General features: G+C 44.1%; 1 protein-coding gene across 1 annotated transcript in view; it reads left to right on the forward strand.

The window, feature by feature from the left end:
• The window catches only part of MYO9A (myosin IXA), a 324,407-nt gene that overhangs the window by 255,370 nt on the left and 41,959 nt on the right, over positions 1-27,078 (forward strand). The window contains 4 exon segments of the mRNA XM_029575878.1: positions 519-739; positions 7,070-7,186; positions 14,295-14,483; positions 16,231-16,278. Of these exon segments, the coding sequence (XP_029431738.1) occupies positions 519-739; positions 7,070-7,186; positions 14,295-14,483; positions 16,231-16,278 (575 nt within the window).

Genomic DNA, 27,078 nt, shown 5'->3' on the forward strand with positions numbered 1-27,078 from the left:
ACCGAAATAAACATTAACCAAACTGAAACCTGAATCCCCTCTTCCCCAATGAAAACAAAGAAAACAAATTTTTGGAGCCTGCACATCCTTAGTAATTATAACCATAAATATTAGGAGCGTATTTAAACGTCTAAATCATTTTGAATTATATCTAAATGTGTGTCCTTTCTTTTGACTCAATTATCCCTTAACAAAGGCCATGCCTAGGGTGACACCTAGTGGCAGGGTTTAGAGCCCCTGCTGCAGGGTTCTGGAAGGGGCCCTGGTGCTCGGCTTCCAGCCTCAGGATTAGAAACAGCGGGAGGGCCTATTAAAACAGAGGCAAAATCCCCGTGGAGGCGCGAATGAAGGCACAGGGTGCCAGGATCCCAGTGCTGGTTTCCACTGAGCTGGAAGTAAAAAAAAAAGGATGAATCCAAGGGTCAAAACAAAGAAAAAATGTTACAAGAAAAAATCAAAATGCGGGATTGAAGGTAGCTTGTCTGATCCTGCCGTCCATCTTATTCTCTTTGTTGCAGATCTGGATCATCGGTACCTGACACCTCCACGGAGCCCAGAGCTTCTTGGGCACGGTGGAAAAGAGAAAGAGAACAAGGAGCCATCTCCCAAAGTGAAGCGGAAGCGCAGTGTGAAGATCAGTAACGTGGCCCTGGAGCCCGCCCAGTGGCAAAATGATTCCTTGCAGATAATAACGAGCGCCGGCGACTTGAAATGCATGGACGAGTTCCTTCTGAAAAAGGTGCGTGCCCCTCAGTGAAGTGGTCTTGCAAAGTAACGGAATGAGAGAAGGGATTGTAATAATAAAAAAAAAAAAATTAAAACAACGTTGCAAAACAGGAACCACGCCCGAGTCTGAAGGCCCGGTCTGTGTGATACTGTGTCCTGAAAGCTTTGAACACTGGCCGGCTGGCACCCGTCCTCACCGCTGCCACCGGTTCCGATCCGGCTCAGTTCAGTAACCAAAATGCGACCAAAGGTTGTTGCCATTTAAAAGTCGTTTGGTGGTCGGTCTGTGAGAGGAGGCTCGCTCCGGTTTTGAGTCGGGAAGGTGTCCCCATCACGTAAAAAAAAAAAAGTTGGGTGCTGGCTCCCTTGCTGTCCCGTTTAAGGGCCAAAACCTGAACAGGTACGATTGTCCTTGTCAGTCTGGGAGGTGGCACCTCCGCTTCCTTCTGGGCAAGGCTGAGGCACATTGGAAGGGCAACGGTAGGAGAAACGTGTGCTGCCTGGGCCAGATCTTTTCTACAGGTAAAAAAAAACGTTCACCCGTGCAAATCGATCTTGCCCACCACCCTCAGTACAGCAAAACTCTGCCTGTTGTACAAGTGCATAGATTGCATTTTCAAACCTTCGTGCTTCCTTTTCAAGCAGATTTCCACCTACACAGAAAGTGTGTGCAAGGGATCAAAGCAAAATGCCGGGCACGCTTTCACACTGAGAGCTGGTGCAGAGCCTGCAGGAAAAATGTATGCTCCGTCTTTGTCCTGCCACCCACAGTTAAAAAAGTGTTACCTAAACTCATTAGAAAATGCAAATGACTTGAATGAACAGAGAAAGCAAGATGTAGGATCAATGTTGCTCTTATGCAAAAGCTGTTCGTTTTGCACTGGCATTTTTCACATTACACAAGGTGGGATATTTTCACCCATTAAAACCTTGGTCCGCCTGCTCCCAGGGGGCAGCTGTCTACAAGGGAGTGCTTCTTTGTCACAGAGACACAGCCCACGTTCCAGTAAGTTTCATGTGGAGCTTGGCACCCATCCCTTTTTTCTCAGAGATGCCATAGCCCCACATACAGCTCTGCAGAGTCGAAGTGATATATTATCATGTTTGTCAAGCACCGCACTGTCTTTCCTTAATTGCACTATTGTTAAGATTCCTCAGCAAAGCTCCACAAGATAAAATGCTATCATTTTGTAGCTTGGTCAGCACAGTTGCAAAAGATGAAAACTTTAATTAGCAAAGTGGAACAATTCATTGGCATGATTTCACTTCTTGCAGGGGTGGATTGCAGTCGGTGTAAAGCGTGCAGTTACTTTTTATCTGTGGGCTTTACACTGAATTTCAGAGCTGAGAGTAAGTGCATGGTTTTGCTTTGAAAATTATCCTGAACATGTTTAAAGCCTCTAATGTGCGTGGGTGGTTTCTCTGATATAATTTGCACATAAAAGAATCCCTTCCCAGTCTCCATCCATCAGAATGCTGCTCTGATTTGCAGGGAAAAATGCGTATGTAGGGCAGGCAATTTTAGAAGACTGCAATTATGTAGCAAAAGCACCGTTTTACTGCATCAGTGCCTTGTTAAAATTACACTCTTGGAAAGTTCTGTTTGCATATAGGGGTGGAAGATGTTGTATAAATGAAGATCTGCTTAACCACTGTGTATCTATTGTTACCCTTGTTGGTATCCGGTTTTTTTCTATTGGTATACTCTTCCGTAACTGTGAAATTGCAAGTCTTCACACTAAAAATGATTTTGCAAAAAAAAATTACACTCTTTTAAATGGCAGGAATAAAATCAGCAACAGCATTGAATGGTGCCTTGTTTCTGAGTGTAAAAATGATCAGTTTTTTAAAGGAAAAATTAGGAAAAAGCAAATTTAAGAGCATTGGTTACGATGCCCTAAAGTTGTGGTTCTGAGCTTGGTCCTCGGGGACTACCTGGCCAGTCTGGTTTTCAGGATATCCCCAGTGAATGTGCATGAGAGAGATTTGCAAGGTTTGGACTGCCACACATTGGACCTGGATTTGTTTTCTTGGGCCAGCCAGGGCCGGGAATGCTGCGGAGCCTGAAGGGAGGGAATCGGCCATCGTTCAATGGGGACACCTAGGGACCAGACTTGGGGTTAGCTGTGGCTTGTTCCTGTGGGAGGGGGGGGGATATAAAATGAGGGGGGAACCCCTTTCCCCCAAGTAGTTGCAAATAAATGCTCATGGCAGTGTAGTTCCAAGTGCGCTGGAAGCCTAAAGGACCAGAAGGAAATTTACAGGGAAAAAAAGAAAAAATAAATTGTCTACAACACTCTTGCAGCCTTCAAGTTTCATCTCTAAGACATCACGGTTTTTTTTATTCTTTATTTTATTCCCCAATGTAGCTCAAAGAATAGGAATGGAATTAATTAATGCATATTCTTTGAAATAGTATAAATCTAGGGTCAGCACTGGTTGTTAAATATGTGATCCCAAATTTTACATTTTCAGTATCAGGCGTATTGGATAAGGGAGTTACCATCACATCAGCAAATTACCCCCATGCTTATTTGTTTCCCCAGACCGTAGAAGTCAGTGCCCTTGTTGGTTGCTGTCTGAATCCAATTCCTCTTTCCCTCTGCCATTGAAGCAGAAAGCAGTAATGAAATTGCATCAACAGTATGAAGGCTTATTGGTTAAAGGTAATAACCGCCCCACCAGCAAGTTACCCCCAGGCACTCTTTTCTTCATTGGGATCCACAGTGTTTATCCCACGCCCCTTTGAATTCTTTCACTGTTTTTTTCTTCACCACCTTCTTCGGAAGGGCATTCCAGGCATCCACCACCCTCTCCGTGAAGAAATATTTACTGACGTTGGTTCTGAGTCGTCCTCCCTGGAGTTTCATTACGTGACCCATAATTCTATTGGCATCTTTCCAACGGGAAAGGTTTGTCATTGATAGTGTATCATTCATATCTTCCAGGTATCTGAAGGTCTGTATCATATCCCCCTGCATCTCCTCTCTTCAAGTTCATAGATATTCAGATCCCTCAGCCTCTCCTTATAGGACACTATTTTGGTCTGTCTTCTCTGGACCACCTCTATCCTGTCTTTGTCCTTTTTGAGATACGGACTCCAGGAGCTGAACACAGTACTCCAAGTGAGGCCTCACCAAGGTTATTTAAATATTAGAATGAAATATTGCAGGATTTTTTTAATGCATTTTTTTTCTATCTTTATAATACATATTAATGATGGTTGTGTTCTTGGTTTTGTATTTTGTATTACATTTTTTATGCTATGATGCTTGCATGTACATGAGATTTATCTGCATTGAATTAGGATGTCATTTTCAGTACATGACTCCTAAGAAATTTATACTTTCAACTTCTTGGGTTCTTTGTAGGATTTCTTCTCCCTGTTATCTTCCTCCTTGTACATTGTCACTTATGTTTACCAAAGTTGTTTTGCTATTTTATGCTGTTGGGCAATCTCCTTCTGGCCAAGTAGCACCTGGTCTTCCTGTTGTTCATAGAGATATTTTCCTGTCGTTATCCAGGATCATTTTAGGCTTAAATATTGTATGGTAAATGCAGGATTTGGTAGAAAACCAGATATGTAGGTTGGAGTTAATGAAATCTGAATGGAGGACTTGCCCATTGGAGCCCTTTCCACGTATCCTTCCGGAGTAGGACATGACAAAATTAGGAAGCTGCTATCGGGAAGTAAGTTTGTGAACTCGCACTATGTGGATAAGTTTATTACTGAAAGAGTAGAGCAACACGAGGCAAGTCAGTCATCACTTGGGAAGAATCTGCCTCAAATCCCACTTTGAGATGCGCAAACTTAACTTCGCCTTTCAGACCAGGACTTAGAAACAAAGTCTGCATATTTTCAGGCCAAGGCTGATTTCGCTTCAAACAAATCGAAGGAGCTTTGTGTGTTGAGTACATCCTTTTTTTAAATTTCCTTCACTGCATTGTGAGGATTTTGCTTTTCATTTTATTAATAACATGGTAAAGATTCGGGCACTGACTCCTTCTTCTGGACCTCTTTCTGATAGTAATTTAATTATACTCTTCTGCTCATTGCTCTAAAATTGAGGGTAAGGATGCTTTAGGTTTATTAAATTCTTCTAATCCAACACTTTTTTCACTTGACCTGTATCCCATGTCCCTCAGTTTTGGTTAAAGCTTCCTAAGATTTTTTGGTACCGCTCTTAACTTCTGTTTTAAGCAGCTCCTTTGTTTGCTGGTGTATTTACTGTTAGTTGTACGTATGCGTTTGTGAAATCGTGATTTTAAAAAGCCTCCTTTGGACTGTTCTGTACTGGGGAATTATCAACCTATGGCTAATCTGTCTTTCTTATCAAAATTAATTGAGCAGGTTATATTGGGGCAGTTAGAAACCTTTTTATCTATAGTGGTTGTCTTGACGTTTATCAATTAGGGTTTTGGCATGACTACAGCACTCAAAATGCTTTGGTGGTTCTAGTGGACAATTTGAGATTGTTTGGATGAGTTTGAATCCTTGTTGCTGATCCTTGTGGATCTTTCAGCAGCCTTCAACACCATTGATCATGACATTGTTATTTAGATTGCATGACTGTGTCGGAGGCTGCATAGCACAGTGGTTGCACTTCTTTCTTTATGATAGGATTCTACACGACGTTTGGAATAATTTGTGGGGTTCCTCAAGAGCTATCCAGTCCCTCGTTTTCTTTAATATTTATCTTTGTACCCTTTTGAAGACTGTTAAATCTTTTCAGCTAAGCTTCAGTTCTGTGCTGATGATTTACGATTATGTTGCTCCTGTCCAGAAGATAGGTCTGACTTTATTGTAAATTTGAACAATTTCTGAAATTTCTCATTGATTAAATTCTAACAGGCTTTGTCTTAAAATTGAGAAGACAGACATTCTATGGTTTGGGATCTCTGACCCTTCTTCCTCACGTGTCCAGTTTTTTTTTGGAAGGATTTCCTTTGTTAGCAAAACCATTTGTAAAATGTTTGGGAATCATTTTAGACCCCAAACTGAATTTTGAAGAATACATTAATATGAAATCTAGCAATAATTTGCTCTTTATTTAAGTCCATGAAACCATTTCTTACAAGCTGTCAGCTATATCTAGTTATCCAATCAGTGGCTTTGCTGTTGGGCCTTCCTGTCAGTAGTCGTTTTACCATGCAGCAGGTACAAAACACCACAATCCGCTTGATTTCTGATTTTAGTCTTATGGATCATATTTCATCTATTTTGGCCAGTCTTCATTTGCTTCCTGTTACCTTCAGGGCTAGATTTAAGGTCATATATTTGGTCATTAAAGCTCTGCATGGTATGGGTCCAAATGGCTTAGATGATAGATTACACTTTATGTTCCAGTTTAAGATATGCACTCCCTCTCCGAAAGATTACAAATGAGTTTGAACTAGGATCGGACTTTCTCATCTGTGGGCTCCATTTTAATGGAACTCTCTCCCTTCTAGCACTGTCTTGAAAACAATTTGTTGAAATTTTGCAAAGCTTTAAAAGCTTAAATGGTAGCTTTCAAATGGGCACACAGAAGCACAACTACATGTGCATGGCCAGATGCGCGGCAATTTTATATCCTGCTCGCAAGTTATAAAATAAGCCTGGTGTGCATATGGATGCTCTTAATTTTAAGCTTGGGTGTGCACAGCAGCGCAAGCCGGCTTTGGGACTCACAAGTGAAGGTATTTTATAACAGATGTGTATCCAGGCCATGACCAGTTTCTCCAGTTCATTCACCAGTTTGCCTGGTCTAGAGCTAGATCCATCAAAGCCCCTGCACTCCCCCCAGTTAACCCAGACCCCCTCAAGCACTTCATAGATGCCTGGAAATAGTTTAAGACTTGCACCTCATCCATAGCAGAAGTAATTTTGCGCTGAAATATGCCACGCACACGCAGGCGTGTAGCTACTCGCGCACATATCTCTTGGCCCTGCCCTGGAATGCCCATTGCCCGCCCACATTCTGTCCCTTTTTTTCCCATTGTGAGATATTCACGCATCGGTACTTGTACGTGCATCTGGGCAACTTATAAAATTGGGTGGACACGTGAATATGCTAGATGTATGCCCCATCTCCTATTTTGGTGCGTGCCTGGCTTTGTAAATGCACCTTTTACTTTTATGTTTTTTCTTGTGATTTTTGCTGTTTTGCTGTTTATTTTGATTTTACTGTTTTATTTAATGTATTTTGTTTGGAAATAATTGTTAGCTTATTTTTATTTGTGTTCTATAAATTGGATGTTCTTATTTTATTTTACTGTATTTATTTTGTTGTACATCGCTTAGAGCTGTTTGCTTGATATTTAAGTAACTGGATTTAATCATTAACTTGTTTGCATTTGACAGATGAATGATTTAGATAACGAGGACAGTAAAAAGGACACACTTGTGGATGTAGTGTTTAAGAAAGCTTTGAAGGAATTCCGACAAAATATCTTCAGCCTGTATTCAACAGCTTTGGCTGTAAGTATGGGGGGGGCGGGGGTTCCTCTATATTACTGTGAAGGAAAGGGAGGGGTGAGTGTAGTCTGTATACTGGGGGGAGAGCACAATCTATGTAAAAAGAGGAGGAAGAAGAAAATCTGCTACTTTTGTATTTCAGAAATGTACTGTGTGATCAGGACATAATTTATGATTAAAGACCAGTACTTCTCTTGAAAAATGACAAATCAAGGTGAACAGTGTAAAGAGAGAGTCTGCTTGTGGGAAAAGTCACTGTGAAGTTTGGTGGCTGTCGTGATACTTCTAGTCTGTCTCATAGCTGCTGTTGGCTATTGGCTCCTGCTAAACTGCTTTTGGAGCTTGGCAGTCATGTCGTCAGCTTCTGATGAAAACTGGTAGCCGATAAGATTTAATAGATATTATTGGAGACTGGAGTTTGGCCACACTGCTTTGCGAGCACCTTTACAGAATAAAAGTTTGTGACTTTTCCTTTCTTTCCATAATAAATCTGTGTGAGATCATCCATAGCGAGTAGGTATGTACAGATCAACAACCCAAGGCAGTGCAGAGGTGGGAACCAGTCTGTTCAAGTCTGCATGGGCCCGTTACCGTTTGCCCTTGGGCAGTGGGCAGTCTCTGTCCTCCAGACCTCCATGACTGCTCCTCAGTTGTCACACAGCAGCCTCTAGGAGTTGTTCATAGGGGCCACTTTCTGGGATGGCACGATCTTCTAGCAGGCTGCAAGTAGACAGAGGTGCATAATCATTAGTCTGGGTAGTGGACAAGTGATGCGGCTACAGTTAGCGATAGAACCTATCCCCTATAATCAGAAGGATAAAAGTGCTATCTAATCTATGCATCCAAAACGTATGCAGCTACATAAGGCGGATTACCTGAGGCCTAACCTGCCAGCATGTACATATGGCAGAGTAAGCCTCAAGTGATGGCAGGCTCACTGTGTAGTTAACAGGATGTTTTCTACAGATACGTGGGTTAGTAGGCCTCTGTCTCGAAAAAGAGGACATCAAATAAGAGTCCTGGCCCCCCAGGTATCATCAACCCACTGGCCCAGACCCCTCCCCCAATTCATGTATCTGGTGAACGTGAAAGATCCTGGCATGATGGCACCATTTGCCCTCCCCTTTCCCTGCATCCCCAAAATAACTTTACATAATCTAAACTCCCAATCCCTCAAGTACACAGCCTCCTCGGAAGCTGAAGCTCTTCCAACCAAGCACCCTCCCCCCAATACCAATATATATATATAGGCCCGCTCCAGGTACTGGATGGGAGAGCCTCTGGTGCCTGGGGGGGGGGGGGGGGGGCGGGGGGAAGGTGTATACTACAGGCAGCTATCTACTCATCTGGCAAAGTGGCACTGCATATCTAAGCTTTCAAACTGCCAATTTTCACACACCCCTCTCGACTGAACGAACAGTGTCAGGCTGTTTGGTTACAATGCATGAGGCCATTTTTTTTCCTGCCTACACATTAGCATAGCTGTAGCATCTATTGTAAAAAGTGGAAGCAGAGGATTGCTTGTGTCAAAAGCCAGTGTGTGTTAATTGGATGCATACACAGTGCATGCTCTGGTGTATGCATTGGTTATCTACTGAGACCCAAATCTACTGTTCCTGGCCTGTTCATCATCAACCATCAATGATGTCTGTGCCTGGCCTGTTCATCATCAACCATCAATGATGTCTGTGCCAAGCTTGTCCCTGTCTGCTAATGTGGTAGTCAGTCATTACTCCTCTCAGAAGATTGTCTATATCTGGCAGCCTGACAGACATCTGTCGGAAGCATATATGCTCACTGATTTGTCCTTGTTACAGCCATGGGCCCCTCAAAGCCTCAGGTGCCCCAAATTGCTCGTCTTTCTACATAACACTGAATGTGCAGAAGACATCATTCCTACCACATGATACCTCTGGAAGCAGTTGGCTTATACATTTTGCAAAATGGCAGGCTTCAGAAAGAGGCTGTTTGTTGGCTCATGAGGTCATCAGCTGATAACACCTTCTCTAGCCTTAATGCTATGCATAGAGCTGATGAATGAGAGTCTATCAGCTCACCTGCCTTGGTCTCAGTAACAAAGTCTAAATTGTTCAAACACGACAGGACAGCAATTCTGCTATGTTGATCACAGGTAATGGCAGCCATATGGACAAGCAAGGGCCTGAAACCTGAAAAGACCTGAAAGGTCGTGACTGTGCTTGGAAAATGACCATTCTGCTAGCTTGTCTCTCCTGGAGTCCTAAGCCTATGTGCTGTAAGGTTGGTCACAGATAGGATAAGGACTGTAATTGCTATTAGCAATCAGAACAAACTAACTATTCTGCAGATTTTCTATGTATCTACATAAAGCAGGACAACATGACTAGCCCTGAGCTGATAGGCAAAGGGCCTTGCTGTGCCCTGACTTCTCAATATTTTCCAATGGCTACCTGTGACATGTCAGGCTAGGTTAATTGCTTCTAACACAGCTTTGCCTTGGTTTCAGTGAACTGAACCATTTGTTATTTAATATGTGGGTGATGTAGCCTTCACTAAAAATAAGCTCTGACCTATACATTTCAGAGGAGACTTTCAACAACTTGTGAAGGCATGATTCCATCCTGTTCCCATCCAGCCTTCGAATAATCAGACCAGCACCTTATATAGCCTCCCCGAGCAGCTAACGTAACCAATATGTCAGCCCCAGGGTCAAGGCTCTCACTATCTGAGGGTTGACTGCTTATCTAGTTGTAGCGGGGCCCAGCTATGCATGGTTGTGTGCAGTCCCTATGAGATATGCCAGCTTACAATGATCTGTGAGAAGTTTGGGATTGCCATGATATTTGACATGTGCTTCCCAAAAGGCTGTAAGTGAAGGCCTGCTAGGTGAGCACTCTGATGTCAGCACTGCCTCAGAAACAAATGAGGCGGTGCTGACCTCTGTGTCTTTGCAGGCCCATGTGACACTATGCATCCAATGTACATGTGGATATATTCAGATGCACACAGATGTCAGCTAGGGAATCTGGCTGTAACATGTTGAGTCTATGATTAATGATTGTATCTGTCAATTTGTAGCTTCAGGCTGTGCCTTTAAGCAGCTGAGCTACTTGTGATTTCTATGACTTATAGAGCACTTGGCTCTATGTCCTAGGTCCTGCTGGAGTACCATCATACCTATGCGACTATCTTGCCAACATGTGAAGGCTAGGACAGGGTGAAAGGCGTAGCTGAGGCAGCAAGAAGACGCAAGCTATGCACACTGTGTGGCAGTCCTACATGTATGCTATGGCAAGACGTGGACTGATGATCTATATGAATACATTAGGACAGCACTGTCAAAATCAATATATCACCAGTACTACAGATATGTTAGATAGACGCTTAGGGTAAATTTTGACCTGTCATAATAGGCTTCATCTTATAAGCAGATTTTCTAGATGATTGGCCTTATATTTAATCATCGGTCAATATCCTATATCATGAAGCAATTTTTTCAATATTTTCATTTGCATTGTGCAGTTCGTGTGACTTAACTTGTGAAATCGCTGAAGCCAAAAGTGATCAACACTCCCGACATGGGTCCATGTATCGAACGCTCCTCGTTCTTTATCAAGGGCTAGTGTTCAAGATTTGAGAATTCAAAGTTTCAATGATGGCGAATCTGGGAAATGAAACAGATTCGCCATCATTGAAACTTTGAATTCTCAAATCTTGAAGGACTACAAATACAACGCTGAACACTAGCCCTTGATAAAGAACAAGGAGCGTTCGACACATGGACCCATGTCAGGCGTGTTGATCACTTTTGGCCTCAGCGATTTCACAAGTTAAGTCACACGAACTGCACAATGCAAATGAAAATATTGAAAAAATTGCTTCATGATATAGGATATTGACCGATGATTAAATATAAGGCCAATCATCTAGCAAATCTGCTTATAAGATGAAGCCTATTATGACAGGTCAAAATTTACCCTAAGTGTCTATCTAACATATCTATAGTACTGGTGATATTTTGATTTTGACAATGTGGCATTTTCACCTGAATACTTAAAATCTTTGATATTGGGGTTTACGTGAGTTATAGTTGATACATTAGGACAGCCACATATCTTTGGTGTTAGGTTTATTTGGTGTCTGCTGCTGTCTATTGCATCTAATGCTCCATTATCACAATGTTGCCTAACTAAACCTAAGAGGTTTCTGTTACATACTGACCCAGATAGAGGACCTATAAGTAAAAGAAAGTTAGAGATGAGACCAGCTAGAACTACTCTGCTGGGCTCTCTTCCATAGAAGGGGAAGAACTAGATAATGGCTAACAGGCAAATTAGCATTGTATAATGCTTTGCCGAAGCTGGCTATCAGTCCATGTGATCTACCCAGCTTCTGCAGGGTGACATGGGGGTCCTCAGGTAGATTTGGAACAATGTCTGCTGGGATGCCATACCGAAAAGCCAGATTATGGCATACACAGCACAGCAGCACTATCACAGCAACTCTGGGTGGGGGCATACATTAAAGCTCCCCCGATTTTGTCCAAACAGCGAAATCTACTTTTGAGAACTCCAAAGGTGCGTTCTATGACACAGCAGTTAGAACATAAGGCCTCTTTGTACCTCGATTCTGCTGGCGTGTTCGGAAGAACAACGGGTGTGAGAAGCCAGGTCCTATCATAGCTGGAATCTCCTGTGCCAAAGAGAGAACACCAGCATCACTCACATCCCCGAGACTTAGTTATCTCACTGCCAACCCACAGCATGCGGTTCTAGCACTCCTGTAACACTGAAGCTGTACGTCCAGAGCTGCCATGTCTTTGCAGAAAGACATCAACCTCATAGTATGATTGTTCATGTCCCTGGCTGTTCAGGATTAAGTCTTCCGGAGATACACGTTTGTCAGACATGACACGCTGAATAAGATTGTCCTAAAATACCACTCCCACAGCTTCCATTGAACACGTATAACCCCCATGATGGCGAAGACAAACTGTGGCTAACATCCTGGCTGTCAGAGCCAAAGCACTGCAGACAGCCTACCAATATGGGCAATGTTAGTCAAAGGGCCGACAGAGCACTAACCAGGGAATGCCTGACCTGGGAGTCCCTGCACCGTGTGCCCAAAAAGGTTTGGGTTGACAAGTGACTTTTCAACCACTCTGAGAGGATTTGAACTGCCACTTGTTTTAAGCTGACCAATTGAGTCTGAGGTGCTCAGTCGCACTCTGACCTTAGTGGAAAGTGCTTTGTAGGGACACACAGCATTAGGAAGCCTCTACAACATGGAGAGAGAAAACTGGGCCCTGGCAAGGTGGCCAGGTGACCTAACTGTGCAGCCAATTGTCATGTAACTGATACAGCGATATCCCCGACAGCCCCCTGTGCTACTGCCATTTTCTGTAAACACATAGCCAGAGAAGGACTGTAGAAAGAAGCACTGCTCTTACCTATAAGCCAAACATCACTGTAGAGGCCGTCTTCAAAAACTTCAAACAGGCCAGATTGCCTAAATATAAAGGAATCATGTGCAGCTCCCGAGTACCTGGCGACCACATCGAGGATACACAGTCGAGCGTCACAGACCATTTGCACATTGATGGAGTGGAAGAGCTCTCTGTTGCGGTAGGATCTCCTCCCAGCCACAGGGTGGGATGATGGCCACGTGAGTGCAGTCAGTAAATCCCAGAACATTTGGAAAGTTGGCAACAGCATAAAAACTTCTCTTGAAGTCCTGCAAGTCCTGCTTTTCACAAGGGAGTCTTATGTAGTGATTAATGCGGCTACGTACAACTTTTACGACCTGGCCCAAATCGTGGGAAAAAGAGGTTTGGGACATTTCCCTGACGACCCCCGACTGATGCCATAAAATGCAGGGTGCACAATAGTTTGGTGAGGCCTGGCATAGTGTGGAACCTTTCTGTGACAGAATCAAGATCTCCTCTGAGTTCTTGATACAGTTCCTTGATAGCCCGAGAGCTGGGGTGATATCTAGTAACCACGTGTTCCTCTGGATTCCCCAGCAATGTGGTTCGTGGATGAAAGATGCACTCCTTGTTCTGCCTGCGTGCCCTCCTGTGTGGCAAGCCCTGACGTGGGCCAGGGCGCTCCACCAGCGAGACTTGTAGCTCTGGCTCCAGTGTGGGTACTTCCCTAGGAGGCATTGGAGCCTCCTTTGCCTGTTGTAGTCATCGTTGTTGTTGAGCAGCCTGAAGCAGCCAGTATCCCACTACTAATGCACTTCTTCCTAACTTTGTAGCTTTAGGACAGGTAAAAAAAAAAAAAGCTGTTTTTCCTGGCCCAGCAGGTATAGGTATGTCATAGAGGAGGCCTGATTTTATTGCACACAGTATTAGCCACGATAACAGCTGTTATGGTACGATAAACTTTTTTCCCCTCTACTGTTATTTCCTGTTATGTGTTATTTTACCGCAAAATGCAGTAGGAGGCCCTAATTTGCATAAATGTCTAGCTTTTGCATACTCATTTTTATATACTAATGCACGACGCAGTAAACATCACACATCTATTGTATGTTAGACTTTATTTATCACACTATAAGGCCCTAACGTGGCTCGAATGACCCAGTTAGGGACCTAAATTTAGGAGCTCAGATTTATTTATTTATTTATTTTTTAAAATATTGTCCCCTTAATGTTTAGCAATTAAGTTTTACAGTAAAAACTTTTTTAACATGAGAAGGTCAAAATCAGGAAGAGTCAGAGGTAGGTCTTGCACAAACTCAGGAAGGCCATCCCAGGCACACAGCGCCAAAAGACAGAAAACAAGGAGTCTGAAGTTAGCAATGGAGGAGAATGGCATAGACAAATGGAGGTCACAAAAAGAACATAAGAAATTGCCATGCTGGGTTAGACCAAGGGTCCATCAAGCCCAGCATCCTGTATCCAACAGAGGCCAAACCAGGCCACAAGAACCTGGCAATTACTCAAACACTAAGAAGATCCCATGTAGGTGGTGTCGATCTGTAGAACAAATGCACGTGTAGGTGGGAAGTAGCAATTTGAATTGAATTCATGTGGTTAGAGCACTCCGGGCTGGAAAGCATCCAGTCTCCTCTCTGTAACAGTTTCTCCTTAATCCTCCTTTCCTCCCTCCCCTTCTTTGTCTCACAGATGGATGATGGGAAGTGCATTCGATATAAAGACCTTCTTGCATTGTTTGAGCAGATCTTAGAAAAGACCATGAGGCTAGAACAGAGAGACTGGAGTGAGTCCCCCGTCAAAGTCTGGGTCAACACCTTCAAAGTCTTCTTGGACGAGTTTATGACTGAGTATAAACCTCTGGAGCACACATCTGGAAAGGTAAATGAAGAACAGCAACGTGTTCACCTTACTCAGAATAGCTTGCAGTAAAGTCACTGCTCCAGGTAACACCATAGTGTTAGAAATATTTAAAGAATGAGTGAATCTGATTTGTTTTATACAATTGAAAACCATTTGGCCAGATTGCAACGTTAGCCGGATAAACTTATCCAGCTAACTTTGGAGGAATATTCAGTGCTGTAGCCGCACTATTGAATAAAGCGGACTGTCTTAAAGAAAGCTGAATAAGTTTATCCAGCTAACTTTAGGGCTGTTCTGTGGCATGACCAAAAATTAAAACAGTAAAACAAGGATTCTTAATCCCTAAAACTCAATGAGCCATATTAGTAATGAACTAAGACTCAAATGGTATCATGGTAATGGTATTATCTTTTAATTTTCATATTTTGTGACTTCTTAAAATATGTAATTGTGTTTAAGAGATGGTTGATTTAGGTTGGTTAATTCTATTTGTATCCATCTGACTGAATTTGTTTGTTAATCGGCTAAAAGTACATAAATACCATTATACAGTGTAAAAAAGTGTGTTAGTGGCAAACCTACAATGTGTAGTTTTTTTGGGAATCAAATGCATATACATAGTTTCCAATGAATTATAAACGTGCGTTAACGGAAGGACAAAGTAGTCAGTCTCAAAAACAACCTTCCAAAACAGAATATCATCACCATCTATGCGGCCATCTTAATAGGCACTCCCAGTATCAAACCTTCATCACGGTTTTTGACTTTGGCGCCAAGAAGGATATGGAGATAAAGGCAACAATTTGACATTTAAAATGACCAGCAAACAGAAGGAACAGTGGCTATAACAAGTTAAAATCCCCCATGTCGGGGAGTTCCAGTTTCACTATTTACTTCTGACGAACATAAGTTTTTAACTGCAGAAGAAATATAAAAAAGAAAAAAAAGTTTAGCTACTGGCTTGATTCTGGGAGTGCCTATTAAAATGGCTGCATAGATGGTGATGATATTCTGTTTTGAAAGGTTGTTTTTGTGACAATCATAGTTTCCAAACATGCCCCTGCTGAGACACCTCCCTGAACCTGCCATTTCTGTGTGGCCAAAAAGTATGTGTTTATTTTCAGGCTGTTACACTTCCACTTACCCAGATCCGGCTGATTTAGGTGGGTTCACTCTGAGGTCCTTAGGCCGGTTAGTGGATAAGTTATCTGGCTAAAGTATAGAATAACTTATCCCATATATTCAGAGGGATAAACGTCCTGCTGAATATACCAGCCTAAAGTTATCCAGCTACATATAGCCCAATAACTTAAAAACCTAACCGGCTATGTTTGAATTTAGCTGGGTAGGTTTTTTTAGATATCTGGTCTTGTGTGGGCTGATAATATGCTACTTAGTCAGATATCTCAGCCCCTCCCTGGAATGCCCTCGAAATACCCCTTTTTTATCTATCTAAATTACAGTTGGATAACTACTTATATGGCTATAATTTAGATGGATAAGTGGCTGAATATGCCAAATTTGCATTTAGATGGGTAACTTTTGAGTTGTCCATCTAAATGGCTTTTGAATATAAGACCCCTCTGTTTTTACCCATTGAAAATATACCTTATAGTATAGAAGATAAAAAGTAGATAGCCATACAGAATGTAAAATACATAAATGCCATACAGTGTGGTGGATCTAAATCCTGGAACACATGTAATAAATTAACTTGTAATATTGGTACAGTCTGAAAACTGACTTTTGACATCTTTCCTGTTAGGTACCAAAAACTGAAAGGAAAAAGAGAAGGAAAAAAGAAACAGATGTTGTAAGTTCATATTTTGATCCTGTCCAATCCCACATTCTGACATTCAGTCACGCTTCTCAATATGAATTTGTCATGCGGCGTAATCTGAAATTGGAAAGGACTTGTGGAAACCCTTAAAAATTTTGTGGTAAGGTAGGCATGGCTAGATTAAAAAAAGAAGAAGAAGAAGAAGAAAACTAAGCAGAGTTGTATTCAGGAAAGTGCCACAACAGATACTTAGGCAGGGTTAGATTATCTTCTCAAGCCAGCCTGGGAAATCTTCATTCTGATGAATCATTTTTTTTCTGCCCCCCCCCCCCTGAACCTCTTTGTCCCATCAACTGCTATTTTGGCCCTTTCTCCCCCAATCTCTTCTTGGGCACTCCCCTAGTTTTGCCGTTGGTTCCTGTCCACAGCTCCAGCAGCGGTTTCTGCTGCTTAGCACAAGCCAAAGGACCAGGGCAGCCTCTCTCTGCTCAGCTCTGTTCTCGGCCCTCTACCTCCTGAGCCACAAGGTCAGCATGGCCGGCTAGCAGCAGGGCCCCCCCACAGCAGATCGGGGGAGGGGGGAGACAGCAAACGCCCACAGTCTGTCCCCATAGCTGCTTGCCAAGACCCCTGCGTTGGGGTCTAGAACAGCTCTGGAATGGCTCACGATTCCAATGGAAAATGAAATTTAAGATCGTAACATTGATTCATAAAGCCTTTAAAGGTGACACCTCAATTTGCAGTAGCGCAGCATCAACAATCTATGGGTCTGTCTCGTAATCTTAGATCAACTGATATTAGATATTCCATCCCCACAACTGTCATGTCTACCCAAGACACGAGCAAGATCGTTTGCGTGGCAGGTCCAACATTATGGAGCCATCTCCGTGGTAATTTAAGAGCTCAGACCTGAACTTGCCCATTTAGAACACAATTGAAAGCTTTATTTTTTTATGTGAGCATTTTCAAACATCGAGCCAGGCACTGGCAGAGCTAGATAGCATGGGCCCGTTGAGTAGTCACTATCTTAGCATGGTATTTTTATTTAAGGTGACTTTGTGTCAGGTTATTGCTATAGGTCCTAAGTGATATTATGTGATTAGCTTGTTTGCTCTCTCTGCTGACAGTGCTGTTTTGATTTTGTTTGTTCTGTTCGCTGTACATTTTTATTGTGTAGGTATTGTTGCAACCTGCCTGGAATTGTAGATAGTGCGGGTTATACATTTTAAAAATAGGTTTAATAAATAAACATAAGAATTGCTATACTGGGTCAGAACAAAGTCCATCAAGTCCAGTATCTTGTCTCCAACCCAGGTCACAAATACCTGGCAGGATCCCAAAGAATGGAAACAATTCTTGTTGCTCATAACCAGGTTTAAGCACTAGCTTTCCACAATCTACAGGGCTAATAATGGACCTTTCCTCCAGGAATTTGTCTAAACACTTTTTAAACCCAGCTACACAAACTACAACATATTTCACAGGTTAATTGTGTGCTGAGTGAAAAAAAAACACTTTACCTGATTTGCTTTAAACATGCTATCTATTAGTTTCATCCCCTAGTTCCGCCCCACTGGATTTTATAGACCTCTATTGAATCTCCATTCAGCCATCTCTTCTCTAGGCTGATGAACCCTAACCATTTGAGCCTTGCCTCATAGGGGAGTCGCCCCATCCCCTTTATCATTTTGGCCGTCCTTCTCTGTACCTTTTCTAGTTCCACTATCTCTTTTTTGAGATGGGGGCAATCAGAACTGCACACAATACTGAAGGTGCAGTTGCATCATGAATCGATAGAGGTGGCATGATACTTCCTTTCGTAATAATACCTAATATTCTATGTGCTTTTTTTTTTTTTTTTTTACTGCTGCCACTCACTAGGTCAAGGATTTCGAAGTATTGTCCACAATGATTCCAAGATCCTTTTCCTGGATGGTGATCCTAATATGGATTATAGCATTGTATATCTATAGTTTGGATTATTATTCCCTATGTGCATCACTTTGTACTTGTCCATTTTAAATTTCATCTGCCATTTAGACACCGAGTCCCCCAGACTTGCAAGGTCTTCTTGCAGTTCTACACAATCGGCTTGTGAATAATTTTCTGTCTTGTGTGAATTTGATCACCTCACTCTTCACTCCCTTTTCCTGATCTTTTATCAATGTAGTAAAAAGCACCAGTCCCAGTACTGATCTATGGGGCACACCACTATTTATCTTTCTCTATTGAGATAGATTACAGTCCCACTCTCTGTTTCTTATCCTTTAGCCCAGCATTTCCCAACTGATGTGCCACGGCTGCAGTCTTTATTTTGCCTTTCCCTCTGAGCCTGCAGGATGTCCTCCCACCAGTAGGGGGGCATCAGAGAGCAGCGCTTGGCAGCAGCTGCTCCTGCTTCTCCTCTGTTGGCTCTCTGCAATGGAAATGCACAGGGCTCTGTAGGCTTGGGATACCTGCTGGCCCCATCCAGTTCAGATTGCAGAGGGAAGCTGGCAAAGAAGAAAGAAGCAGCACTGGATACACCTGATCCCAAATTTCTGCTGTTCAAGGACTGGGAGTGGGGAAAAGGACTTCTGAATGTGCCACTGGGTATAGGGGAAAGAGAAGGGAAGGTGATGATGCCAAGGGGTGAGGGAGAGGGTAGATGAAGATGATGCCAGAAAGTGAGGGAGAAGGCAGGTGATTCCAGGGGGTGGAGCGAAAAGGAACAGAATGTGATTGGCATGGGGTGGGGTGGAGAGAGAGGAAAGTTAATGATGATGCCAGAGGTGAGGGACAGGGGTGGAGGGAGAGGGATAGTGATAATGTCAGGGGGTGGAGGCAGAGGGAAGTTGATGATGATGATGCCAGGGGGTTGGGGGGGGGGGGGGTTGAGGGTAGAGGGAAGGTGGTGATAGTGATGCTAAGGGGTGAGGGAGAAGGCGGGAGGCAGAGGGAAAGAGGAGATTCCAGGTGGAGGGAGATGGCAGGTGAGGATGAGAGGGGATGAAGGTCATGCTGATGCGAGTGGGTGGGGGGGAGTAAGTGGTGGAAGATGATGTCTGGGGGTGGGGGATAGGGATGGAGGGAGAAAAAAAGTGAGGATGCTAGGGAGGAAGAAAGGGGTAGAAGGAAAGGGAAGGTGGTGATTCCAGGAGTGAGGAAGTGGAGAGAGAAGGTGATGATGCCAGGAGGTGAGAGAGAGGGGTAGAGGGGGGAAGGTGATAATGCAAGAGTCGGGGGAAAGAGGTGGTGGCAGAAGGAAGGTGATGATGATGCTTGGGGGTGGGGGAAAAAGAAGGTGATTGCGGGGAGTGGGGGAAAAGGGGTAGAGAGAAAAGCATGAAGATGATAGTGGAGGAAGTGCAGAAGATAGGGAGGGAGAGAGAAAGCGATGATTCCAGGGAGTGAGAGAGAGAGAGGGGTAGAGGGAAAGGGAAGGTGGTAATGATGATGCCAAGGGTGAGGAGAAGAGATGGAGGGAGAAAGGGAATGTTGATGATGCCAGGGAATGGGGAAGAGAGGTAGAAATAAAGGGAAGATGGGGTAATGATGATGAAGCAGGGGTGAGAAGGTGAAGAGAGAAGGGGATGATTATTCCAGGGGGTGATGGAGGGAGAAGGATGGTGATGATAATGCGAGGGGAGAGGAAGAGATGGTGTGAGAGGGAAGGTGATGTTGATGATGATGCCAGGGGAGAGGGATATTTATGATGGTGAGAAAGAGGAAAGGGAAAAGGTGACAGTGTCAAGGGATAGGGGGAGGGAGAAGGTGATGATGCCAATGGGATGGGAAGAGAAGAGTAAGTGTTGGTTGTGCTATAACAAAGTGAACCCTGTGCTAGGTGTGCTGTGAAACAAAAAAGGTTGGGAAGCACTGCTTTAGCCACTTATCAGTCCACAGTGGGACATTGCTCGTATCCCATGACTTTTTAATTTACTGATGAGCCTCTCATGAGGGACTTTGTCAAATGCCTTCTGAAAATCCAGGTACACTATATCAGCTGATTCAGCCTTGCCAACATATTTGTTAACCCTTTCAAAAAAAATCTAATGGATTTCTAAAGCAAGATTGCCCTAAGCTAAATCCATGTCTGCTCTGCCTCATTATTCTATGTCTTTTTTCAAATGGCCAGTAATTTTGTTCTTCAGAATAGCTTCTACCAATTTACCTGGCACTGATGTCAGGCTCACTAGTCTGTAGTTTCCCAGGTCATCTCTGGAGCCCTTTATAAAAATAGGTGTTACATTGGCCACTCTTCAGTCTTCAAATACCCTAGCGGATTTGAATAAGATTACTAGTAATAAGTGTGCAATTTCATTTTTTTATTTATGTTTTATAACATCAAAGCACCTTACGAATATAAATGAAGTCCTACCTAGTCACCATCCCCCAGTTACTTTGATTTGTTACTTTTTATTATGTTGATTCGCTCTGTTACATCATCCTGGTTCACCATGATTTGATTTAGTTCCTCTGAATCTTCAATCAATAAATACTTTTTGCTTTGTACATTCATATATCATTTGGTCCTTGACTCTGACTACTCTGACCACTGGTATCCACTCTGTTTACTTTATTCCTGTTCATTTTTCAAAATCAAATTTTGTCTAACTCATAATTTTAAAAAATCAACGACAACAGCAATTGTCCTACAATGGCATTGACACCCTAAGGGGGTCATTTTCTATAGCTTTCACACGCGAAAAGTCCCTTTTCGCGTGCGATAGCTAGATCGGGGTGGAGTCGGCACCAGACAGGGAGGAGTCGGGGCGGTTCCGGGGCGGACACGGTGAAGACATCGCTGAAGGCGAAAAAGTAAGGGCCCTTATCGCTGCCAGTAACGCACCCAATAGCACCATCTTTCACGGTGGTGCTATTGGTTTGTGAAAGCCAGCAGCGATTGCACTGTGGTGCTGCGATCGCTGCCAGCTTTCGCAGGCCCCCCCCCCCCCGTTACCACACGCTTCAGTAAGGCCTGCGATTTTAGAAAATCCAGGCCTAAGTTTGCTATTAGTATAGAGAGAGAGACCTAAAAGGATTGGTTTCTGAAGTTGAATATCCTCTTGAGGCAGCCAGTATTCTTGTACCATGATAAAGCATTAGATTAACTTTATAGAAACGAGCTATGAAAAACATGCTTTGCAAAAGCAAGTTTTGACATGTTGACTGTTGCCTATTGACTTTTGGGGGAGGGTATCCCCTTTCATAGACTGCCATCTAAAACACATCCGCACCAAATGGCAGTAGAAATATTTTACATGTGCATGAGAGGTGTCTCCTCCAAGGCCAATCCCCAGCACTGATCATTGGCCAATGGGACCCACCAAAGTGATGGCGATCATCCTCCCATCCTTCCTGGTCTGAGTGCATCACAGCTATTGATTCTTTACAGGGCAGTGGTTCCTAAGGCGTTGGAGCAGATTAGGCCATATGGGCCATGGCCTAACCAACTTTCAGCAGGGCAGCATCCCTGTGATTTTCTAGCATCTAGACAGATGGATTCAGGACCAGTGGGTTATGCACCTCTACCAGCAGATAGAGACAGAAACAAATTGACGTCGCAGAATATATATTTCTGTAATGACATCAGCTTGCCAGAATTCTTCGTCTCCAGCAGATGATGGACGTGCATCTCCCTACTGGGGATTGCTTCAGATTTTTGAAGGAGAAATACAAGGAAAATTATTCGCCTTGCTCTCCTGCAGTGATATCAAATGGTCCCTCCCCCAGTTGAGAATTCTTGAGGTGATTTCCGTGGTCCCCCAGATGAGTACCTTGGTCTGGTAGCTGGTTTTTCAGCCAGCGTGGACTTAACTGATTGTACAGCTGAAAGGCAATGTGCAGGAAGCCAAGCACAGCGGTGACAGCATATGCCCTCTCCTCCTGCAGCCAGAGACTGTCTGTATACTCAGCTGGGAAGGGCTGAGCTCAGGTAAGTTTTAAAAAAAAAAAAATTAGTACAGAGACAGAGAAGGAGGGTTTGTTTAAGGACCCTTCCCTGGTCTCCGTGCTTGGTGCACCCTTCCAACATTTGTCCCGCCCCGAGGGAGGTTCAGGGATGGGGGGCAACCTGGCAGGTTGAGCAGCCTCTTTTGGCTAGGCCCCGCTACAAGGCATTTTTCACTGCGTGCCAAGTGGTAGACCGAGGCGGCATTTTCACGCACTTTTGCCTGCTCTTTAGCTGCCCTCTTCAGGACGTCGGTTTGGCCTGTGCATCCAGTTTTTAGACACTTAGTTGGGCGTTGGCTTAAAGCGGCATCCAGTTTAAACGTGAGCCTATCCGGGATGCACAATTTGGGCATATGTATGTTGTGCACTTAAAAGTTGAGACACCTAGCCTTGCGGGGCTTAGACTTGGGACGCCTAAATTTTGAACGCTTAAAAAAAAAAAAAAAAAAAAAAAAAATGACGCCTATAACTAAGAAACCTAAGCACCTTTCCCTGTGCACCGCCTGTCATATTTGGGCGTCTCAGCCTGGCGTGCCATCTTAACTTGTGCCAGTGCTATTTAGAGGCTCATGGAGAGTTATCTTCCTCTGATTTTACTAAGCCTGGTTCTTCCCAGCATGATGAGGTTCTGGGGGAAGATGTGTCAGGAGGGATGCCTGATACTGAAATTTCCTTAACTGGTTCATCAGCAAGGGATGGTAGCTCAGTGACCACAGCACAAGTGCCTGTTGGTTTATCCTTCTGCCTTTTGTTGGGTAGAATTTTTTTTCAAGGATTGCAATTTTTACCTCAGGCACAGTCCTTGGCTCAGTCCAATCCTGCCAAGACAGAGCAGCAGCCCGGTACCACTGTTAAGCGCCAAAGTACTCCTAGATCAGCAGTAGGCATTCCCAATAAGGATCCGGATGGCACGAATAATGAGGCCGATCCTGATTCCATGGAGGATGGGGAAATTCCTCCGGACTAGAACCGTATAGGACAATGTTGTGGTTCTTTCATAGAGATGAGCTGCCGGTGCTGATTTCCCAGATTTTGCAGATGCTGGGAGTTCCTGGGGCGAATTCCAGTTCTGCGCCAAAGAAGAATCCCATTTTGGTTTCCTTGCTTAAAGCCTCATGTTTTTTCCCTGTGATGGAGGCCATTCAAGAATTGATTGATCTTGAGTGGGGTGCTCTGATGGCTAATTTCAAAGGGGGTCAAGTTTTGGAAGGCCTGTACCCTTTGGATCCAGTGATGAGCCTCAGGATTACTCAGTTTGGCTCCATCTGCCGATGGAAGTCTCCTCCCAGCTACAGTGGTGGCTACAAACGGAATATCTCAGAAGGGGAATTTCCCTAAATTTTCTGGACTGGCTAGTTCTCATGACAGATGCGAGCCTCCACGGTTGGAGAGCTCATTGTTAGGCTCTGACAGCCCAAGAGCGCTGGAGTCCAGAAGAGTCTCTCTGGAACATCAATTGACTGGAGGCCAGGGCGATCCGGTTGGCATGTTTGAAGGCAGACTGCAGGGTTAAGCAGTCCAAATATCGGACGATGCACAACAGTGACCTACATCAATCAGCAAAGAGGAACCAAAAGTCAGCAAATGTTGCAGGAGATAGACCAACCAATGGAATGGGCAGAAATTCATCTTTAGGAGATTTTGGCCTCGTGCATTGCAGGAAAAGACAAGGGAGACTCTAGACCCAGAAGAATGGATATTGTCGGAAGAAGCATTTCAGTTGATAGTGAATCGCTGGGGCCTTTCATGTCTAGACTTGCTGGGGACTTCCTGCAATGCAAAGTTTCCTCGATTCTTCTTCAGCCACAGAAGAGATCCGAGGTCCTTGGGTATCAAGGACCTATCGTGCAGGTCTGGCTGGAGGACAAGCTGCTGTATACCTTTCCCCCATGGCCCATGCTGGGCAGAATAGTTTGGAGGATCGAAGGCCATAGGGGGATGGTGGCACTGGATTGACCCAGGAGACCATAGTATGCAGATCTGCAAAGAATCCTGGTAGACTTCCCCCCTCAGTCTTCCGGTGCACAAGAATCTGTTGCAGCAGGGACCTGTCCTTCACGAAGATCCAACTCTGTTTTGTCTTACGATATGGTCCTTGAGAGGGCTCGATTGTTGAAGAATGGATATTTTACTGCAGTGAATGCCACCTTGTTACGAGCACAAAAGTTCTCCACTTCCTTAGCCTATGTGCGGGTTTGGCTAGTGTTTGAGGCTTCTTGTGAAGATCTAGGAGTGCTCCTTCGTTCAGTTAGGATGCCGCTCATTTTGGAATTTTTGCAAGATGGTTGAATAAAGGATTGGCCCTTAATTCCTTTAAGGTACAGGTAGCGGCTCTTACCTGTTTCAGGGGCCAGGTGAATGGTGAATCCTTGTCTCATCCGGATGTGACCCTTTTCTTGAGGGGAATGAAATATCTTTGTCTTCTCTTGCGCTTGTCAGTTCCCTTGTGGAGTCTTAATCTGGTGTTGGATTTCTTGGCAGACTCGTTTCGACCACTGCATAGCCTTTCTTTGCAGTTACTGACCTTAAAAATGGTGTTTCTGGTGGCGATATGTTCTGCATGTCAAATTTCAGAGTTGCAGGCCTTGTCTTGCCAGGAGCCGATCCTTTGGGTGACTCCAGGAGTGATACAGCTGCGAACTATTCCTTCTTTCTTGTCTAAAGTGGTCTTGGATTTTTACTTGAATCAGTCCATTTCTTTGCCATCTCTGGTTAAGGAAAGAAATGCAGAGGAATATTGCCTGTTGCATCCCTTGAACGTCAGGAGACATGTCGTGAGGTATCTGAAAGTTTCTAAACCTTTCCGAAAGACGGATCACCTGTTTGTCCTTCATGGTGGAGATAAACAGGACGAGCCAGCTACACGGGCTACAATAGCTCGCTGGCTTAAGGAAGTAGTCACGGCTGCATGTGTGGCCGCTGAAAAGTCGTTACCTACTCAAGTTAGGGCACATTCCAATAGGACTCAGGCAGTGTCTTAGGTGGAGGTTAGCTTGTTGTCTCCCGTCGACATTTGCCAAGCTGCGCCGTGTTCATCCTTACACACCTTTTCCAGGTATTATCATCTGGAAGTGCAGGCCTGGAAGGACACAGCCTGTGCACGTGCAGTTTTGACTGGGCCGCGGGCAGCTTCCCACCCTATACGGGAGTAGCTTGGGTACATCCCACTGGTCCTGAATCCATCCGTCTAAATGCTTGGAAAGGAGATATTACTACTTACCTGATAATTTCGTTTTCCTAAGTGTAAACAGATGGATTCAACTTCCTGCCCTTGGCTGCTGAATGCTTGTGTTATGGTCCTGTGTGGCTACGTGTTCCAGGGGTTACTGGTAAGTGTTCAGCCAGTCCCTAGATTAGTGTTCATACATTCTTTGCCTGAGTTCAGTGTTTCCTGTTGGTTGAGTACAGAAATGGTTATCTGTTTTAATTATTTTTGCTAGTCTGTCCACAGTTGGCTTTTGAAGAGAATACTGGTAGTCTGATGTCACTGCAGGGATATATATATATATACTGTGATGTCAGTTTGCTCCATCTCCATCTGCTGGTAGGAGGTGCATAATCCACTGGTCCTGAATCCATCTGTCTACACTAAGGAAAATGAAATTATCAGGTAAGTAGTAATTTCTCCTTCTGCTTTCACCTCCACCCCACCACCACCTCTGGTTTTCTTCCACACGCCTCCTCCTCCTCACCCTGGTTCTCTTGCACTCCCTATAATAACCCCCACTCCCATTCCCTCTTTTGCACTCTTACCCCTGCTACCACATACTTTCATACACTCTGTCTACCATCCTCCCCAACTCTCTTGCACCTTTCTTACCCCCTCCCCTAGCTTTCTCCACATCTCTACCACCCTGCCCTGGCCCTCTCACCTTTTCTACAGCCCCAGCTCTTACACTCCTCTAGCCCTCTCAAGCTGCTTCATATCCCATCCACTCCCTCTCCCCTTACTTCTCATATGGCCTCTCTGTTGTTACCTATCTCCGTTTCTGTTTCTGTCACACCTGCTGTGGAAAACTTGGCAGTGTGGATCTTGGGGAAGAAAAAAAGGTGCCAGATAGCCCAAGTTTGCATTGCTGAATTTGGAAAATAACATTCATCCCTTTGTCAGTCATCCTTTTTCCCCCTATACCCCTCCAGTATTGATCCCCTTCATTACCTTGCCCCCACAGCATCAATCCCCTCCTCACCAGCATTCATCCAACCCTCAGTTATTTTCGCCCTTCAGTATTCAAATCCTTTCCCTCCTCTCCCCAAAATCTTTCACAGTTTGTCTGCCTTGATGGGTGATGTGTTGTGACTTCCTCTCCTCCTCTCTCTGTTGGCAATGTCAAGTTGGGAGTCCTGGGATCAGAGAAAATCAGCTGCTTTGTCTGATCCAGGCCTTCCTCATCTTGTTCCCACGGTAACAGGAGAAGGAGTTGCAGAAAGCACCATAGTAAGGTCTGGCAGTGCGTGCACTACAGCTCAGCACACGCTGCAGGGGAAGGAGGCAAACTGGGAGAGTCAGCAGTGCCGTGGGGACGTCCTTCCTCCAATCCAAGCCACTGTAGTTCTGCTGCCCACCAACTAGAGCACCAAATTTGGAACACTGTATCAAATAGAAACTGGGCCTAGGCCCCATATGCCAGTGCCTAGCAATGTCACTGGTCTGAAATGAATGATTGCAGAGCCAAGTTGTTCGATTTATAAAATGATTACGTTAGATTGTGGATGTTTCATTAAGTCGGAGTTCTTTTCACCATGCAGCTCATAGGAGTACTCTTAAAAAAAAACAAAAAAAACCCATCCTATTCCTTAAAGTGTACATACATGTACACTTTAAGGAATAGGATGTAAATCACCTGGACCAGATGGTATACACCCCAGATTTCTGAAAGAACTAAAAAATGAAATTTC

Source organism: Rhinatrema bivittatum, chromosome 13, assembly GCF_901001135.1.
Source record: "Rhinatrema bivittatum chromosome 13, aRhiBiv1.1, whole genome shotgun sequence".
NCBI lineage: Eukaryota > Metazoa > Chordata > Amphibia > Gymnophiona > Rhinatrematidae > Rhinatrema > Rhinatrema bivittatum.